Here is a 20,874-nt window from a genome sequence, read left to right as displayed (position 1 = left end):
CCTAATCACAGTACAATTTACAGTGAATAATTAACCATCACCGGTCTGTCATTGGAATGTGGGAGGAAACTGGAACTCACGGGGTAAATCCACATGGTTATGGGGAGAATATACAAACTCCTTACAAACAATGCCAGAATTGAACTCTGGATTCTGATGCCTGAGCTGTCATAACGTCGTGCTAACTGTTACATTATTGTGATGCCCCCATCTAAGTTCTTGAAGTAATAATAATGAGTAATAAAAAATGCTGTAACCCTCAGGTTTGCCCACTCTCGTTCTTCCTCTTCCTCTCTCCTCGACGAAAAAACCCGTGAAAACCCCGGCTCCCAGACACACAAGAAAGAATAACATTTCTCCCATAGAATAGCCACTGAATTCCGAAGTCCCGTTATCTCTAGTCATAACCCACGTTTCTGCTACAGAGAAATCATTACCTCAGCAGTTGACATTACGGAGAAGCCATTACATTAGGAATTTGAAGAACCTTTTTCGTGATTTGGATAATTTTCTGCTCACCTGGAGCAAACAACAGCAAAATACAAGATCTTGCAGGCATATTCATTCTTTAGCCATGCTCTCCCTTTTTTCTGTGTTTAACTGATGTTAATGCAGAAAGCCCGAACTGTATCATGGGCTCCAGCTTTGTGGCTTGTGCAACAGAGGCAGGCATCCCACCCTGCAAAAACTCATTTCAGGGAGGTATCACCACCATTTCAGGGAGGTAGCACCCCCCCCCCCCCGCCCGTTGACCTCCAAGGGTGTATGTAATACTTTGTTTAGTGATTTTGCCTAATCTGTAAACCAAGTTGGGTATATGCAGCAAATGTGACATTAAAATATGTGCTTATATTATATTATCATGTTTATTCTATTACAACTTTAAGCAAGTCTACAGGGAGTTTGGCCTCATCATGTAGGACATCAATAGAGTAGCTCCTCAGCAGCTAGCCAGCTAGTTTAAATAACATTAGCTATACTGTAATGACACCTGTTAAACTCACCTCAACATGTCTTTTACATTTTAACCCACCATGGGCAATAGAAAAGTCACTGTTGCAAACAGTGCAGCGAGCAACACTGTCATTATTTTTGAGGTTGACTGTAAAGCCCGCCCACAGAGAAAACAGATAGGTCTACTTAGCAGGGGTCCCCAACATTTTTTTGCACCGCAGACCGGTTTAATATTGACAATATTCTTGCGGACCGGGGGGTGGGGGGTGTTAATCACGACCGGAATATAGGTGATAAGTCAATAGTATCATAACATTTTATGTAACGTTTGGATATTAAACACACAGCGCATATTTTCCCCGTATGAACATATAAAATCATTGCAACACACCAAATCGCTGAACCAGTGGGAGCCCTGGGCTTGTTTTCCTGCAACAAGATGGTCCCATCGCGGGGTGAGGGGAGACAGCGATACTCGAAGGGGGTTCCTTATGTCCAGTCTATTCTGCAATTTAGTTTTCGTTGCATTCATTGCAGAAAACTCCGCTTCGCAGCGATATGATGTTGGAATGGAAGCAATGTTTTCAGTGCTTTCGTGGCTCTCTCAGGATATTTAGCCTTGACTTTGATCCAGAATGCCGGCAGAGATGTTATGTCAAACAAACTTTTCAGCCCGCTGTCATTTACAAGCTCGAGGAGTTGATCTCCTTCCCGCGCTGACATGGATGACGCGCGGGTAATGACCTCGCGTGAGTTCAAGTTCAACAGTGCGTGACAAGGAATGAGGAAAGGTGCAAATGACTCATATCGTTTCATATCGCCAAATCATATTGTTTCCTCACAGCCCAGTGGTTGGGGACCACTCTTAGCACGAAGGGAGACCAATCAGGATGCTCGTTCTCCCTCTCCCTCTCAAAAAAATCTATTTCCGGGATATTGTATATAATTTCCAGGCATCAGGGAGCCACTATTGATATGCTGGAGACTCCCGGATCTTCCGGGAGAGGTGGGATGTCTGCAGAGGGCCTCCAACTGCACACTCTTGGAAGCCTGGTCTCTGAAAGGCTCTTAAGGATTTATCAGATGGCTAAACCTAGTTTCCATTATTGCAGGTTGTCAAGGCGATGAGGGTAATTTGTTAGTTTTTAAGTATATTTGACATTGTGAAATATTTGAAGATATTAAAATTGAGGTAAATTGATAAACATTAAAAATAAGCTTTCATAAATATATTCATAAGAAGAAACAATTAAACTGAAGGAATATAAATTAAGAAAAACAAGGAACTTGCCTCCCCCTTTGTCACTCATTTTACACCCATTAATTCTATTGAAATCATCAGGGGTTTGGATCCTGTGCCAGATCCGATTTGATGAGGGATTTGAAAGATGATCTCCACAGTGTAAGTGTGGAGAATCTCTGCAAAATAAGGCAGCAGTGAGAGCTAATTATGGATGCATCACCCCAAATCTATCATGTAGGTCAGGAGTTCATTTGGAAGGGTGGCAGGAGATATCCCAGACTTGCCCATCTAAATGGATAAATGTCAGCTGTTCCTTTCAGAGCTGCTGGCTCCAGCCTATTTCTGTTCAATGAAATAGTGAAAGGCATTTAACAAACCAACAAACACAAATCTGATAAGTATCATATTGAACAACAGAATGCAACTATCACCCAGACTTGTAGATGCACAGATTTGTGGACAGGCAGACAGAAATGCAGATGGACTCTGTGTGTGCGTGTGTGTCAGGCAAGGTTTAGGAAGGTAATTCCGAAGGGATTAAGGGCCAAGGCAATAAAGCACAGTAGCTAGTGATGGAGCAATGCAAATCTCTTTATGTCCCTCCTCAGTCCCACCATCCCTTCCTATCCAGCCAAAGCCTTGCTTCATTATGGAACTCAGCTCATTAACTGCAGTAATAATTTGTACTTCTTTTGTTTTGGTAATGTAGAAAAGCATCCTAAGGTTTGTTACAGAAGTGCAAAGTCAAATAAAGAAATATTAGAACTCAAGTCTTGGTTGACAGGTCTTGGAGGGGATATGTTAAGAATATCTCACAGCTTTGCATTGTTACCAGTTGCAACTGGTTATTCAACCCAAATGCAACAGCTATACGTGTGGCAATGGACAGTCAAACTTGTGTTTAATCATGATGGTTGATCGTGGAATTTTGTTCACTAGGTGAAACTCACTGTTTTTAAGAAAAGTAGAGTGCTTAAATGTTATCTGAACCATCTGCAAAAACCTCTTACTTAACAATTTGCTTATAGATGTAATAATCTACTAATGTCAACACAAATTATAACCTCTGATTTTAGAGTAGATTGTCAGTTCTTGAACACTAATTCTGATGAATGTTTTACAAACTGAGTCAGGATATCAAGTCGGGCAGGATATCTGGCTCAATTTGCAGTGTTAAAGGGCTGACAATCAAATCTCGGATTAGAGGTTATAATCTGTATTGACATTACCTCAGACTGAGGTAATATATCAACACAGACTATAACCTCTGTATCGTTCTTCTTAACTAAATATTTAGTAAACAAGCTTTGTTCAAATTTCAGCTCTTAGATCCATCCCTCCCCTCCTGTCTTCTCCTATCATTTTGGATCTCCCCCTTCCCCTCCCACTTTCAAATCTCTTACTATCTGTTCTTTCAGTTAGTTCGACGAAGGATCCCAGCCCGAAACGTCGACTGTACCTCTTCCTATAGATGCCACCCGGCCTGCTGCGTTCACCAGCATTTTTTGTGTGTATTGCTTGAATTTCCAGCATCTGCAGATTTCCTCTTTGTTCAAATTCGGTGTATTTATTTGTGTTCAGAGTAGCACAGATGTTGAGAAGTAGTTTAATTTTCAAAGGTTTCATAAATATTCTATCCTCATCATAGAGTCCTACAGGGCAGAAGTAGATCCTTTGGCTCACTGTGTCTGCATTAACTGTACATCCCCCATTTACACTAATCCTACTTTAATCTCATTGCTCCCCACCCCTCTGATGTCTCTATCACACCCTTCCAGATTCTCCCACTTAATTGCATGCAGTGGCCAATTACTACAAAAATGAGGGGTTCTGCAAATTGTAGAAATCTTGAGCAACACACACACAAATGAGACCCCACGAATGCAAATCCTATACTTGCCTTTTACAAATCAGGTAGCACCTATGGATGGTCTTGGCCCGAAACGTTGACTATTTCACTCAGGCATGGCGAGAATGTGCAAACTCCACACAGACAGCACCTGAGGTGATATTGAATCTGGATCTGTGGAGCTCTGAACAGTGGTTTTACCAGCCGTGCCTCTCTCCATGTCAAAATGAATGTTGATCTATTGCTGTTTATGGATTGATGTACGTGGCAGCCGTAATGATGTAGGACTTCAACCTGAAACATCGACAATTTTCCTCCCACCACCACTGCACGACCTACTGAGATCCTCAGCACATTGTTACCCCAATTCCACCATCTGCATTCTCTTGTGTCTCCTTAGCATTACTTGACCTCTTGATTGTAATATATCCAGCAGATGTTGTCAACATGCTTAAAGTGTAACACAAATCCTAATCACTACAGGTTTTATTAAAACTCTACCCTCTGTGCACTGTGATGTTCTGCATTTGGGTAATCTAGGAAATCAAGAAGTGTTAAATGCTTCATTTTTAAAAAATGGAGTATATTTGGAGTAAAAGATGATGAGAGGCATTGATCGCGTGGATAGTCAGAGGCTTTTTCCCAGGGCTGAAGTAGTTGCCACAAGAGGACACAGGTTTAAGGTGCTGGGGAGTAGGTACAGAGGAGATGTCAGGGGTAAGTTTTTTACGCAGAGAGTGGTGAGTGCTTGGAATGGGCTGCCAGCACGGTGGTGGAGACAGATACAATAGTGTCTTTTAAGAGACTTTTGGATAGGTACATGGAGCTTAGAAAAATAGAGGGCTATGGGTAAGCCTCGTAATTTCTCAGGTAGGGACATGTTCGGCACAACTTTGTGGGCCGAAGGGCCTGTATTGTGCTGTAGATTTTCTATGTTTCTGTATTTACGATGTATTAAAGTGCTTTGAAACATGCCAAAGGAGATTTAGATTTTTTTCCTCCTAAGTGACACGCATGATGGGATTTTGGCAGAACTTGGTTTTCCTGACAGGTTCTTCTTAACAACAATGCTACAGAGAACCACTGAGTCCAGGGGTGTTGTTGAAAGTATCCACAAATTTTTATGCATCTGGTTATAGTTGATCCCATAGGTATTTGTATGGTTGTTGGAGTGATAAACCTATAAGGAAATTTGCTTTTTTTTATAGTTTCCTGTACAGGTTTGTACTGAAGAGGTGACAAATTCAATTTAAGTAAATTCTGTTGATTTGTGTAAAAGGAAACAAAAAAAAAGTGAGCTGTAAATTGCTAGATAAAGTAGCATTGTTTGGCTTTATATGGGAGTTTAATATACCCAATTCCGTAAATTTTGTATTAGTGCATTCCATATCTGTGAAGCTCTGATTGCAGTTTTCTAACTAAGTGCTGCCACTGACTGGCTGATTGATGAAACTACAACAATACACTCAGTGGCCTCTTTATTAGGAACAGGAGTGGAACCTGGTGTGGACTTCTGCTGCTGTAGCCTGTCGACTTCAACGTTTCACATGTTGGTGCATTCAGAGGTGCTCTTCTGCACACCGCTGTTGTAATGCACAGTTACTTGAGTTACTGTCGCCTTTGTGTCAACTTGAACCAGTCTGGCCATTCTCCTCTAATCCCTCTCATTAGTAAGGCCTTTTTGCCTACAGAACTGCTACTTACTGGATGTTTTTGTTTCTCGCACCATTCTCAATAAACTTTAGAGACTTGTGTGTATGAAAATACTAGGATATCAGCAGTTTCTGAGATACCCAAACCACCTTGTGTGGGACCAACAATCATTCCACCGTCAGTCACTTCGATCATATTTCTTCCCCTTTCTGATGTTTGATCTGCATGACAACTGAAACTCTAGACCAGAGGCTCGCAATATTTCTTATGGCATGGGCCCCTACCGTAAACCAAGGGTTCCATAGACCCCATGTTCGGAACCCCTGCTCTAGACCATGTCTGCATACTTTTTTGACTTGAGTTGCTACCACTTGGCTAATAGATATTTGCATTAATGACCAGGTGTATCTAATAAAGTGGCCGGTGAGTGTGTATTTATTGTAAAATATCCCTATGTGGGACTCAAGATATTTCGATCTGACTTTCCAGTTACCAATTGATATGTAGCATGCATATTTACTGAGTATTTTAACAATCCTATTAAACTACTAATATCTGCTTTGATGACTGTGCAGACGAAAGTAAAACCTTTGCAGTCAATTTTACTCTGGAATTATTTAATCATATTTCCTACAATTTTTGTATGGTTATTGAAGAATCTGGTCTATTAACAGCTAAAGGTGAAATTACCGCAAACTTTGAAATTTGATTTTTGCCTTTAATGCTGAATTCATAAAAATATTACATGTCCAATGTACTGTAATTGTATGATGGAATTTGCTGGGAAGAGATCAAAGCCATTCACAAGAGAGGTTCTTTCAAACTTCTCCACATAGAATGTTGGTCCACAACAGTCAATTAAAAGTACTACTATTTAAGAACAAATTAAATAGAAGCAGAGATAGTTGTTTTGAGTTTGCTCTGACATTTGACAATTCATGGCCGTTTTCATAAGACCCAGGAGCAGAATTGGGCCATTTGGCCCATTGAGACTACTCTGCCATTGTATCTTGGCTGATTTACTATCCCTCTCAACTGTAATCTTCCAATCCTCGCAAACACGAGGAATTCTGCAGATGCTGGAAATTCAAGCAACGCACATCAGTTGCTGGTGAACTCAGCAGGCCAGGCAGCATCTCTAGGAAGAGGTACAGTCGACGTTTCAGGGGTCTTCGTCCTGACGGAGGGTCTCGGCCCAAAACGTCGACGGTACCTCTTCCTAGAGATGCTGCCTGGTCTGCTGTGTTCACCAGCAACTTTGATGTATCTTCCAATCCTTATGGCTTTTGATTTCTTCAGTGTCCACTTTAAATAGAGTGTTCAAAATAGTTGCAAATGGGTCTGTGTGTAAATTTACAACCTTGGAAATTATTCTCTGCTGTTATTTCTTTATGTACTTAAGTTATTTTAAAATATGTAATGTTCTGAACTGCTAACACTGATGTAAAAATAGTGAATATATCATTCATAGAAGCAACATTATCTTCAAGATCACTTGCTTACACAGACCAACGTACTACAATCAAACTTTTTTTCCTGCTTTCACTAGCTTCACTAATGCTCTATATAGGAATCTAGTATCAAACCTGTAACTGCCTAGAACTACGTTGATTATCTCTGTTGAAGCCTCTGCAGAATGCTTGGTACTTCCATTAACTGCACTGTAATGGGAGTCCTTGTATTGGCTGCCCAGCTTTTTATACTGTCTCCTGGTCTTCCTCTGACCTCTCCCAGCAGGAGGTGTGCGTCTTGCAATCCTAATACCTTTGCCTACGTGGGGGAAAAATATGTAATTGATCATAGCTCCAGGGCAAAACGCTGTGGATGCTAAGGCAATGAATTTATTATTTCTGAGTTGAATGCTTTTTGCAACGTAATGGTTTCATGGGATATAGAGGAAAGGCAGGGACATTTGACTTTGGATATATATTAGTTTTTATGTAATTGGTTGGTGGTACAAGATTGAGGGATTGAATGAGCCATTGCTATTTTAATGTTGCATTTTATGGTATCAAATAATCTAACAATAAATGCTCTATAAATTCATATTCTAATTTAATATACGTGGGCAATCGTGACTGCTTTAAACAACTGTATCTAAGCAGCACATTGCTCTGAAGTGGTCTTTTACGGTATTAATTCATCTCTTTTGGATTTGTAATCTTGACTGTAGGCTTGTGAATTTTAGGAATTATTATTTATATTATTTTAGTGCTGAATGCAGTGTACTATCAAGATTCATCATTCAAATTTATTTATCATGTGTACATTGAAACATACAGTAAATTGCTTTGTTTATGTAACCAACACACCCGACAAGGTGCTGGGGGCAGCCTGCAATTGTCACCACACATTCCAGCGCCAACATAGCATGGCCACAATGCTCGACAGAGCAACAGAGAGCACAAAAAAGCAGAACACAAGTAGCAACAAAGCAACAATGGCAAAGCAAGCCCTGTCCCTCCCATCCAATGCACATACATAGTCTTCTAACATGTCCTGAAACACTGATTTTGATGAAGGGTGAAGAGGAACTGTAGTCCAAGGCAGCTTTGCAATAGAATGAATCATGTGCTGTTGCTGATGCGGAAAAAGCTAAAGGTTTGAAACCATATGGCCATGTATGTCATTGTTAGTGTGCTGGTCTTAACTGGAATATTTCAGTAAGTATTGTTCAAACTTGCATTTGCTTTCTGATGAATTCGTCTATGATCTGATTACAATTATTTATTATATAAATACCAAATTCATGCTCATTTCTATTAGCACAGTGCAAAGAAAAGAGCTAATATTGTTCCTTTTATAATTTCATTTATTTAGCCTGCTGATGTTTAACATTTCAGAGCAAACGGGACCATCTGCTAATGAATGTCAAGTGGTACTATCGCCAATCAGAGGTGCCTGATTCAGTCTACCAACATCTAGTTCAGGACCGGCATAATGAGAATGGTGAGTACTATAACCCTTATTACCATGAGACATTCAATCTTTTCCCTCTAATTACCTTTTCTTAAGTTCCTTCTCCTCTAATTCTTCTGATGGCAGTGGTTTGTCATCTTCTGTGGGATCCCACCACCAAACACATCTTTACCTCCACCCCCACCCCCACTCTCACTCTCTGCTTTCTGCAGAGATTGCTCCCTCCATGATTCCCTTGTCTATTTGTCCCTCCCCACTAATCTCTCTTCTGGCACATGTCCCTGCAAGTGACAGAAATGCTACACCTGCCTATTCACCTCCTCCCTTATCTCCATTCAATGCCCCAAATAATTCTTCCAGGTGAGGCAACACTTCACCTGTGAATCTGTTGGGATCGTCTTTTGTATCCTATGCTCCCAATGTGGCCTTCTCTTCATTGGTGAGACCTAATGTAAATTGGGGGACCGCTTTGTCGAGCACCTGCATTCCATCTGCGAAAGTAGAATTTCCTGATGGCCAACCAATTTAATTCCTCTCCCCATTCCTTTTCTGACATGTCGATCCTTGGCCTCCTCTTTTGCCATGATGAATCCACTCAGTGTGGAGGAGAAACACCTCATACTACATCCAGGTAGCCTCCAACCTGATGGCGTTAACATCAACTTCTCCAACTTCTGGTAATGTTTTTCCTTTCCCTTCCCCCTTCTTCTATTCCCCACTTTGGTCTCTGACCACTTCTCCTCACCTGCCTATCACCTCCCTCTGGCATCCCTCCTCCTTCCCTTTCCCCCCATGGTCATTTCTTTCCATAGATGCTGCCTGACTTGCTGAGTCCCTCCAGCATTTTGTGTGTGTTAGTCTGGATTTCCAGCATCTGCAGGATCTCCTGTGTTAGTGGTTTGTCATACTTTTTTTCAAAGGTATATCCTCAGAATACATGCATCTGTATGCATTTTTTTGTGATGTGGACAAGCTGAACTGGGTACTGAGAGACAAAATAGGTCAACTTCATTCACTATACAAATGCATTTGACTCCTAGAGCTATTAGTTTTAAAAAAGAATTCTGATCTGTGACAAATTTCTACTTGTATTCTGGCAGACTGGAGTCAACCATTTCATCCAACTTATTTTCAATATGTCTATACCAAAAGACCCCTATATTCTATAACCATTTTGAAGCCGTGATGAAAGATTGGAACACAGGAGAAGTCTCAAATCCTGTAATATCAGTAGCTCCATAATTATGAAATATAGTATAATTTGATGTAGTTATGATGAAAGGTCTCATCCCCAAATGTCGACTGTTGTACCCCCCCCAAAAAGATGCTGCCTGATCTGCTGAGTTCCTCCAGCATTTTGAATGTGTTGCAATAAATATTAGAAGATATCTTGCATTGGGAAAATAGATTGCCCACTTCTTGGATATACGGTGCCCATAAAAAGTATTTACCCACCCCCCCTTGGAAGTCTTCATGTTTTATTGTTTTACAGCATTGAATCACAGTGGATTTAATTTGGCTTTTTGACACTGACCAACAGAAAAAAGATTTTCCTGTCAAAGTGAAAACGGATCTCTACGAAGTGATCTAAATTAATTACAAATTTAAAGTACAAAACTATTGATTGCATAAGTATTCGCCCCTTTCATTCAAGCCAGTATTTAGTAAACACGCCTTTGGCAGCAATTATAGCCTTGAGTCTGTGTCAATAGTTCTCTATCCGCTTTGCACATCTGGACACTGCAATTTTTTCCCATTCTTCTTTACAAAACGGCTCAAACTCCGTAGACTGCATGGGGGTCGTGAGTGAACACCTTTTTTAAGTCCAGCTACAAATTCTCAATTGGATTGAGTTGAGGTCTGGACTCTGACTTGGCCACTCCAGGAAATTAACTTTGTAGCTTTTAAGCCATTCTTGTGTAGCTTTGGCTTTATGCTTGGGGTCACTGTCTTGCTGGAAAACAAATCTTCTCCCAAGTTGCAGTTCTCTTGTAGACTAAATTAGGTTTTCTTCCAGGATTTCCCAGTGTTTTGCCACATTCATTTTACCCTTTACCTTCATACACCTTCCAGGGCCTACTACAGTGTAGCATGCCTTCAGCATGATGCACCTGCCACCATGCTTCACGATAGGGATGGTGTGTTTTTGATGATGTGCGTGCTTGGCTTATGCCAAACATAGCATTTAGTGTGATGGTCAGAAAGCTGAATTTTTGTTTCATCAGACCATAGAACCTCCTTCCAGCTGACTTCAGAGTCTCCCACATGCCTTCTGGGAAACTCCAGCCGAGATCTCATGGAAGTTATTTTCAACAGTGGCTACTTCTTTGCCACTCTCCTATAAAGCTGCAACTACTAAAGCACCCAGGCAACAGTTGTATGTGCAGTCTCTCTATCTCAGCCACTGAAGCTTGTAACTCCTTCAGAGTTGTCATAGGTCTCTTGGTGGCCTCCCTCACTAGGCCCCTTGCACAGTCATTCAGTTTTTGAGGACGGCCTGCTCTAGGCAGATTTACAGCTGTGCCATATTCTTTCCATTTCTTGGTGATTGACTTAACTGTACTCCAAGTGATATTCGTTGACTTGGAAAATTTCTTGTATCCATCTCCTGATGAGCTTTTCAGTAACCTTCTCGCGGAGTTGCTTGGACTGTTCTTTTGTCTCCATGGTGGAGTTTTTGCCAGGAGACTGACTCACCAGCAGTTGGATCTTCTAGATACAAGTGTATTTTTACTACAATCAATTTAATACACCTTGACTGCACACAGGTGATCTCCATTTAACTAATTATGTGATTTCTAAAACCAATTGGCTGTACCAGTGATGATTTGGTGTGTCATATTAAATGGGGTGAATACTTGTGGAATCAATTATTTTGGGTTTTACATTTGTAATTAACTTCGATCACTTTATGGAGACCTGTTTTCACTTTGACACAAAGGAGTTTTTTTCTGTTGATCAGTGTCAAAAACAGCCAAATTAAATCCACTGTGATTCAATGTTGTAAAACCTGGGGTAGGGGGGAGATGTGAAGTGAACACTTTTTATAGGCACTGTAATTACATGATAGGTACTACTAAACCTCATCTTTCACTTACTTACTAATGTTCCACTAACCATACTTGATTTTGTTTAAACTTACCTACGCATCCTGTATGTTACTTCAAAGGTTGTCTGGTCATTTAAAAGTATTATTCTTATACCGAACTTTGTCCTGGGCTTGGGCTAAATGACAGAATTAGATAATTCATTCAGAGAGAAATTTGGCAGATTGTGTTGCTTGTTTACTTATGGTTAATGGTCTAATAATAATTGCCTTAGTTGCATGTATTTGAGTGTGTTAATTTCCTTTGAAGGCATGGGATTAGATAAAGGCAGATGGCATCATGATGTGAATAGTGGAGAGATCACCTTTTAACTTCCACACATTCAAAATAGCCTGAGCAACCTTAAGCTCTGATGTCCCAAAGTTATGAAAAACATTAAAGCAGCTATGTTTTTGAATCTTACAGATGGAGGTATGATGCACCTGTATGTGGGTAATGGTGGGACATTTCACTTTACGAGAGTGAAATGCCTCCACCAAAGACACACGTTATTTTATTAAGGGTCTTGAAATTGTGGTTACATTAAACGAAGTGACCCTTTCAAGTAGTGACTTTATGCATAATGCATTCATTGAAAATTTTTAATTTGTAATTTTTTATTATTATTTGCTGCAAAGATCTGTGCATTTGTCACTATATTTAATACAACCATGGAATAATTGCAAAAACTGTGTGTGTGTGTCTTAAAAACTGTATTCTTCTTGAAAAACTCATTATTTCATTGTCTTTGTCGGTCTTGAGTGAAATAAAATTTTTCACTGTGGCTGGAGAGGGAAATCACAATGAAAATCTAATCATTACGGGAGTGAAATTTCAACTAAAGTTGTCACCAAATAAAGTCTGGTGCATCGGTTAATGAGTACATCTGTTAATTTACTCTTCCAGAGGTTTTGAGTGATAGTCCAGTAGTTCAGTATTCTGGTAGTTGTAAAAGTAAAGAGGTTATTTTGACTGACGGAATGTTTGAAAGTTTGTTTTAAATAGCCCCATTCCAAGTTCAAGTTTATAGTCATTCAGCCGTACACACATGTACTGCCAAACAAAACACTGTTCTTCCGGACCAAGGCGCACAATACAGTAAACACACAACTTGTAATATAATATTACCACAAATAAATTAACAAATAATTAAATCTATTCGAGAAGATTGATATGTAGCATTAGGTGTATTTACAATGCAAGTTCAAAAAGTAAGCAGTATAATGCTACTGGGGTGCTTCATGTGTAATGAGACCTGGGTGTGGCAGGGACTTCAGGAGTCTCATGGCCTTGGGGAAGAAACTGTTTCTTATCCTAACAGTGTGTGCCTTCCTGCCTGATGGTAGAAGATCAAAGAAATTGTTGGATGGATGGGAGGGATCCATTACAATGCTAAGGGCCCTGTGTATGCAGCGTTGCTGATAAATATCTTGGATGGGTGGAAGAGAGACCCTGATGATCCTCTCAGCAGTCGCCACAATCCTTTGCAGGGTCTTGTTGGTGGGGTTCATGGTATGAAGTTCATGAAAGATAAGTTTTCTGACATTAAAATAGAAGAGAAACAGGTGTGGTCTTAACATCTGATTGACTTGCATAAATTGAGTGATTGCTGCAAAGTTGGTTCAGACTGACTGGCAGCCATCCTGGTTAAAACAGTTCCTGGTATATTTTAACCCTGTGAACAAAGTAAGGGTTGACTAGACACCTTTTGTGCTGAAAGAGAGAACTCTCCCTGATGGTCCATAAATAGAGATCTCATTGGTGAATAGATAGCAACTTGAGCTTCATTACATCCTTTGACTCTCAGAGCATTTCTGCTTTGATGAAGAGCCAGTTAGCAGTTGCTAGTTGGACTTAAAATCATATTCTTTCAATTAATAATTTTTCTTTAAAGATTTAAAAACTGACCAGTTGGGACATGTAAAGGGAAAGCACTGTCTTTTTAACCTTCCTTTTGAAAATTTTATGCCTGCTTCACTTTGCTCACTCTTATAAGACTGCTTTTCTCCAGATGTTCAGGGCCCTGTGATATCTCTTCTACACGGCCAACCTTCAGGTGAGTTGAGAAAGGTCACCCGGAATGCATAATGTTTAGGGCATCACTGTTGAATTAGCCCAAAGTTCACAATTTTGGGAGTGATTCCGCTCCATTACTGTACGTTATCCTGGGCAGTATGAACCAATTTCATAATCTAAACTAAGAGTATTTTAATTCTGTAAAGACTGGGACTTGAACCTTAGTAGTTAGTTTTACCTATCCAGATTACACCCCAGAGATGAGGTAAGGAGGTAATATTTCAGAATCAGAATCAGGTTTATTATCACTGACGTGTCATGAAATTTGTTGTTTCATGACAGCAGTGCAGTGCAATACTTGAAAAATAATAATGTGCAACATAGTGAGATTGTGTTCTTGGCTTCATGGACTGTTGAAAAGTAACATTGAGTGTGTGTCTACAGGTTCTTTTAGCTCCTCCCTGATAGTAGTAATGAGAAGAGAGCATATCCTGGGTGGTAGGGGTCCTTAGTGATAGATGCTGCCTTCTTAAGATATCCTTGATGCTGAGGAGGCTGTTACCCAAGATGGGGTGGGCTGAGTTTACAACCCTGTCACTTTTTCCAATCCTGTGCATTGGCCTGTCTATGTCGGGCAGTGATGCAACTAGTTAAGAACGTTCTCCATCTGTAGAAATTTGCTAAAGTCTTTGATGACATACCAAATCTCCTCAAACTCCGAATGAAATATAGCCACTGTCATGCCTTTTTTGTAATTGCATCAATATGTTGAGCACTGTTTACACTGCTGACCACTCGATGAGGACTAGTGTATGTTACTTGAAATCAAATAAAAGCTGCAGGTCCGGATATTAAAAATAATATCTGGACCTGCATCTCAGTTTTTTTGCACTACCTTACTTTCCACTTTTATACTTTCTATTTATGATTTATAATTTACATTTTTAATATTTACTGCCAATTTGTAATCCAGGGAGCAGGAAGCGCAGAATCAAATATCGCTATGATGATTGTACGTTCTAGTATCAATTGTTTGGCGACAATAAAATATAAAGATGCTGGAAATAAAAACAGCAATTTCCAGCATTTTCTGTTTTAATTTAAGGAGGTGATACTTGTTTTGACAAGTAATGAACTATGGCACAAATTATCATTTAATCAATTATAGAGAGTTTTAACTGTGTCTAGTATGATTTGTGAATTGTAATATGTATGTGTTATAATATGCTGTCCTCTGGTCTTCCTTCAGAAGAGCAACTATTTTGCATTCAGGATAATGTGCATTTGAAAGAATTACTATTAGCCTACACATGATAGAAGTGTTTCGATATTAATATACGAAGAATATTAATCTGAGTGAATATAATGAATAAGGTATACCTGGAAGTAAAATGAGAAAATACTGGAATTAATTGTTTCTGTTTGACTGAATTTAAAGATTTTCTTGAAAGATTTCTTTCTGAAGATAAATCAGTGTGATCTCATCACTACTCGCCCTCATCACTTTGATAATGTGTTATCAAAGGTGTCCATAGTTCATTTTTATTGGGTATTAAATGGCCTGTGAACTGCTGCTGCTTCTGAAAGACTGCACAAGTTTTGTTAGTAAATTAGTTTGATTTTTTTTTCATCAAATCTAAATTGTAATCATAGCTTCCAATCCATGTTCGTTCATTCATTCATTATGTGCTGTGTTGTATAAGGTGGGTGATTATGGTCTTTCCATGACCGTGATTGTTCTTGATAAGTCTTTCTACAGAAATGGTTTGCCATTGCCTTCTTCTGAGCAGTGTCGTTACAAGACAGGTACTTTTCAGAGATTGTCTGCCTGACGTCAGTGGTCACATAACCAGGACTTGTGATATGTACCAGCTGCTTGTATGACTATCCACTACCTGCTCCCATGGCTTCACGTGACCCTGATTGGGGGTGGGTGTTAAGCAGGTGCTACACTTTGCCAAGGGTGACCTGCAGGCCAACAGACCTACAGGCTAAGTGTCTGACATCTCCTCTGGTAGAGATGTATCTCCACCCTGCCACCCACCAATCCATATTAGCTGAAGCAAAATAGTTCTAGCTGGCTTTCTCTGCTCCTGCACTCAATCCTGCAAATTGTTGCTGCCTCATAATGAGGAAAAGGTAAATAATGTTAATTACAGATGTCTTCAACTAAATACGTTAGTGTTTTTCTTTGGTAGAAATAGCAAGCTGAAAGCCGTAGCAACACACAAACTGCTGAAGGAACCCAGCAGTTCAGGCAGCCATCTGATCAGAAGAGGTTCATGAAAATAATTCCAGGAATGAAAGGATTAACATATGATGAGCTTTTGATGGTTCTCACCTGTACTCACTGGAGTTTAGAAGAATGATGGGGGGGGGGGGGGTTGCGAAATCTCAGTAGCACCTACCGAATATTGAAAAATTGAAAGACCCAGACAGAGTGGATATGGAGAGGAGGTTTCCAGAAGAGTGAAGTCTAAAACTAGAGGACAGAGCCTCAGAATAAAAGGATATCCCTCCATCAGGACTGGAAAGGAAGGGGCAAGAAGCTTGAAACAGTAGAATTCTTTTTAAGATAATTTGGGAAGTGTTTGTTTAAACATATAAAAACTTTGAAAGAGATTTTCAAAGGATTGTTTAAAGAATATATTGTAAGTGCTGACAACTCAAGTATGAAATTCATCTTGCTGAAAAATGTAGCTTTAAAAGTGTTATGGTAGTTGGCCGTGGCATTCCAATGTCAATCAGTTAGCCGCTCCCACATGGGAGGAGTTCACATATTGTACAAGCAGCTTAGCAATAAATTTTAGTTGGGTATCCTCCATGCTGCAGTACTGATGTGTGTACTCTGTACTCTCCCTCATAATGAACACAGCAAAAAGGTGCTAACAGTAGTTTTGCAGGAGAAGGCTGTGTTATATTAGCTGGATTTTCATGTGGTCCTGCATTCTCTGTACCAGTAGTTGCAATACTCAGAGATGAAAATGTGGGAACACACACTCAAACTGTGATGCACATGTACGTATGTGAAAAATATGGGAATCTCAACTTAACAATTTTGAGTTGATGGTACTGTATACTTAAGGACTTGTCTTGGGACTGCAATATTAGATAGTCTGTATAAACAGGAAATGTTGATGTAAGTTTGGAATTCCATTGTGGGGAGAAATTTCTCTCTGTCAAACTATCCAGAAGTAATAATGCAGATGGACATGCAATCAACTGGAATTATTCTGTCTCTGCTTGGCAGATCATCTGCTTTTCCACAAATTAAAAAAGCCGGTTAGTGAATTTCGTAACATTAAATAAAGAAGTTTGAATATTAGGTAAAATAGACGTTAGTTAGCACCCGATACTTGACTGTAAATACCAAATACTGAAAATCCAGAGCAGCACACACAAAATTCTGGAGGAACTCATCAAGTCAGGTAGCATCTATGGAGGGGAATAAACAGTCGACGTTTCATACTCTCTCAAGACTGGAAAGAAAGGGGGGATTAGGCCAGAATAAGCAGGTGGTGGGAGGGGAAAGAGTATAGACTAGAAGGTGATAGGTGAAACCAGATAAGGCAGAAGGTAGGTGGGTGGGGGAGAGGGGATGAAGTAAGAAGCTGGAAAGGGTTCAGTAGACGAGGTAAAGGGCTGATGAAGGAATCTGATTGGAGAGGGAAGTGGACCATGGGGGAAAGGATGAGAAGGAGCACCAGAAGGAGGTGATGGGCAGGTGAGAGAAGAGAAGGGGCAAGAAATCAGTTGGAATTGGGAAAGGAAAAAGAAAGAAGGAAGAGGGGCAAAAAGTACCTGAAGTTTGAGAAATCAATGTTCATGCCATCAGGTTGGAGGCTGCCTCGACATAATATGAGATGTTGCTCCTCTAACCTGAGAGCGTCAACACGCAAGATTTGATTAGGTGTTTCATTTCTTTGTAGTGCCATAGTAGCAGTGATTAGTATAATGCTTTACAGTACCAGTTACCTAGGTTCAATTCTCGCCAGTGTATGTAAGGAGCTTGTACGTTCTCCCCATGACTCAGTGGGTTTCCTCCCATGGTCCAAAGATGTACCAGTTGATAGGTTAATTGGTGATTGTAACTAGTCCTGTAATTAGGCTAGGGTTAAATCGGTGGTTGCTGAGCAGCTCAGCTCAAGGGGCCAGAAGGGCTGATCCTGCACTGTATCTCAAAAATGTAACATTTAATAAAAAGAATCATTGCTTCGATAGTTACTGCAAAATAATCTTGATAGCATAAAATGAAGAAAGTTGTGAAAATTGCAAAAGGTTTTGATGATAAGGGATTGTAAATTATATCATTTGATAAATTTCTCCACAACTCTCTTTCAAATGCAGAGCTGCCACCTCTAGGTCACTCTGAGTTGGGCTCTGTTTTATGATATTTTTCTCTCTCATTTGTCAAGGCCTGTTGTTTTCAGTGTATTTTCTTCTCTCATAAAACTTCCCCTTGGGGAACTGTTTATTACAAGTATTCAATTATATTAGCATTTTCTAACATTTATCCTACATCTGAATTTTAAATGAATACTTGGAAGAATTATTGACGTACGTAATTACATTTCCTATAGATTCTGGCCGTGAGCTTGTGATCACAGACCCGGTAATTAGAAGTCGGGAGCTCTTCATTTCGGATTATGTCGACACCTATCATGCTGCAGCTCTCAGGCAAGTTGGAGTAATTAATGCGATAGTTTATTTGAATAAAGCAACAAAACTGAAATATTAATTAGTTTTATAATGTTGTCAGGACAATCAATTGTAACTTTTATTTTCCTTACAGAGGGAAATGCAATATTATTCACTTTTCTGACATTTTTGCTGCGAGAGAATTCAAGCCACGACCAGACCAGTTCTTTTATATCTTAGGCTACAACCCAGAGACGAGGTAAGGCAGTGATATTTCAAAATCAAAAAACTGCAGATATTGGAAATAGCTACAGAGTTGTAGAACACTACAACACAGAAACAGGCCCCTCAGCCCATTTAGTCCGTGCCAATCTCTTTCTGCCTAGACCCATCAACCTGCACTGGACCATAGTCCTCCATACCTCTCCCATTATGTACTTATCCAAGCTTCTCATAACTTTTGAAATCTAACCTACATACACCACATTTTGCTGGCAGCTCGTTCCACACTCTCACCACCCTCTTGAGTGTAGAAGTTCCCCATCATGTTTCCCTTAAATATTTTACCTTTCACCCTTAACCTATGACTTTTAGTTCTGGTCTCGCCCAACCTCGGTGGAAAAAATCTAAAATATAAACAGATAAAAACAAGCTGAGTATTTCCAGAGTTTTCTGTTTTTATCTAAGGAGTAATACTCATTTTGACAGAAGTGATGAACAACTGTGCAAAGCTTCACTGGTTCAAATATAGAGACCCGTTCTGCCTGATTCCTTGACAAAGCCGATGAAGATGTGAGAGACATCGCAAAGGATATCAAGTAGTAAGCTAAACTGACAGAATAACTATGAAATCAAAAAGCTGCACATTTTTAAAATTCCCTGCTTAGTGCTGTAGCAAATTAACAATGATGGGTTTTGCTGTTATCAATTTCTCAAGATACTGTATCCTCTGTTTTCTTTCTTCCTTCGTCCCTTGCCCTCACTGAATATATGAATAACTTCACTCCAACATCACACTGACCTGTGCACATCCTGAGAGAAAGTGTACCTTCCTTTATGTTCAAGGCTACTGCTCATAAATGCAGAGATGGCATTGCTAGAAATGGGGAATTAAATTTGTACTCCATTATATTTGTGTCTATTAATGTGGCCCTACTTAAAGCAATTTGAATTTTACAATTTTTTTGTGTTTTTTGTACAGTGATCTGATTAGTATAAAAATGTTCTTGTTTTGAATTTTCTCAATCTATGTAGTGTTACTAATAATATTTCCATGATGTTTTAAGGTTGGAATATGAAACTTAAATAGTGGGAAAACATTAGTATATGATTTTGAATGTCAGAATTTTAATCACCATCTTGAACAAATATGAAGTAGTGGCATGTATGGATTACCAAGTTGTGAGAACAATTGACAATATCCATTGTACTGCATATCATGCATATTGATGCAGAATCAAAATCTGGTTTATTATCACTGACCTATGTTATGAAAACTTGTTCTGCAGCAGCAGTACAGTATAAGACATAACAATTGCAATAAGTTACAAAAATAAATAAATGGCAGGGAGGATTCTGCCTCTGATGAAATTGGCTGAGTCCATAACCTTCTGCAGCCTCTTAAGATCTTGTTCTTTGGACACTCTGTACCAGGCTGTGATGTAACCAATCAGAATACTCTCCACTGTTTGAAAACTTTCAATCTGAAAACCGATCTAAATTGCCAAATCTCTTTTGATCTGTACTTCAAAAAAAAAGTAGACTATTTACGTCAGAGAATCAGTCTGTGATGTACGATAGAGAAACTGTCAGATGGAAGAGTCTATTTTCAATTGTTTTGCCAGATGAAACAATGTAAAAAAAATATTTTCACTCAAGACGAAGTTAAAACTGATTTAGAAAACATAGAAACATAGAAAACCTACAGCACAATACAGGCCCTTCGGCCCACAAAGCTGTGCAGAATATGTCCTTAGCTTAGAAATTACCTAAGGTTACCCTTAGCCCTCTATTTTTCGGAGCTCCATGTAACTGTCCAGGAGTCTCTGAAAAGACCCTATCGTATCCACCTCCACCACCGTCGCTGGCAGGCATTCCACGCACTCACCACTCTCTGTGTAAAAAAACTTACCCCTAACATCTCCTCTGTACCTACTTCCAAGCACCTTAAAACTGTGTCCTCTCATGCTAGCCATTCCAGCCCCGCGAAAAAACCTCTGACTATCCACACGATCAATGCCTCTCATCATCTTATACACCTCTATCAGGTCACCTCTCATCCTCCGTCACTCCAAGGAAAAAAGGCCGAGTTCACTCAACCTATTCTCATAAGGCATGCTCCCCAATCCAGGCAATATTCTTGTAAATATCCTCTGCACCCTTTCTATGGTTTCCATATCCTTCCAAGAGTGAGGCAACCAGAACTGAACACAGTACTCCAAGTGGGGTCTGACCAGGGTCCTATATATACCTGTATAAATCTATATATGCCTTTATATAAATCTATATATACCTAT

At 39.7% G+C, this 20,874-nt stretch overlaps 1 protein-coding gene across 5 annotated transcripts in view; it reads left to right on the top strand.

The window, feature by feature from the left end:
- Positions 1–20,874, top strand: part of rerea (arginine-glutamic acid dipeptide (RE) repeats a) — a 655,730-nt gene that overhangs the window by 341,497 nt on the left and 293,359 nt on the right. For all 5 annotated transcript variants that reach the window (XM_072245215.1, XM_072245214.1, XM_072245212.1 and 2 more), the window contains 3 exons: positions 8,543–8,648; positions 18,301–18,397; positions 18,513–18,617. In XM_072245215.1, the coding sequence (XP_072101316.1) occupies positions 8,543–8,648; positions 18,301–18,397; positions 18,513–18,617 (308 nt within the window). The remainder of the gene's footprint in view (positions 1–8,542; positions 8,649–18,300; positions 18,398–18,512; positions 18,618–20,874) is intronic.

This window comes from Mobula birostris, chromosome 27 (assembly GCF_030028105.1).
Source record: "Mobula birostris isolate sMobBir1 chromosome 27, sMobBir1.hap1, whole genome shotgun sequence".
Taxonomy (NCBI): Eukaryota; Metazoa; Chordata; class Chondrichthyes; order Myliobatiformes; family Myliobatidae; genus Mobula; species Mobula birostris.
This window is presented reverse-complemented; position numbering and strand designations above follow the sequence as displayed.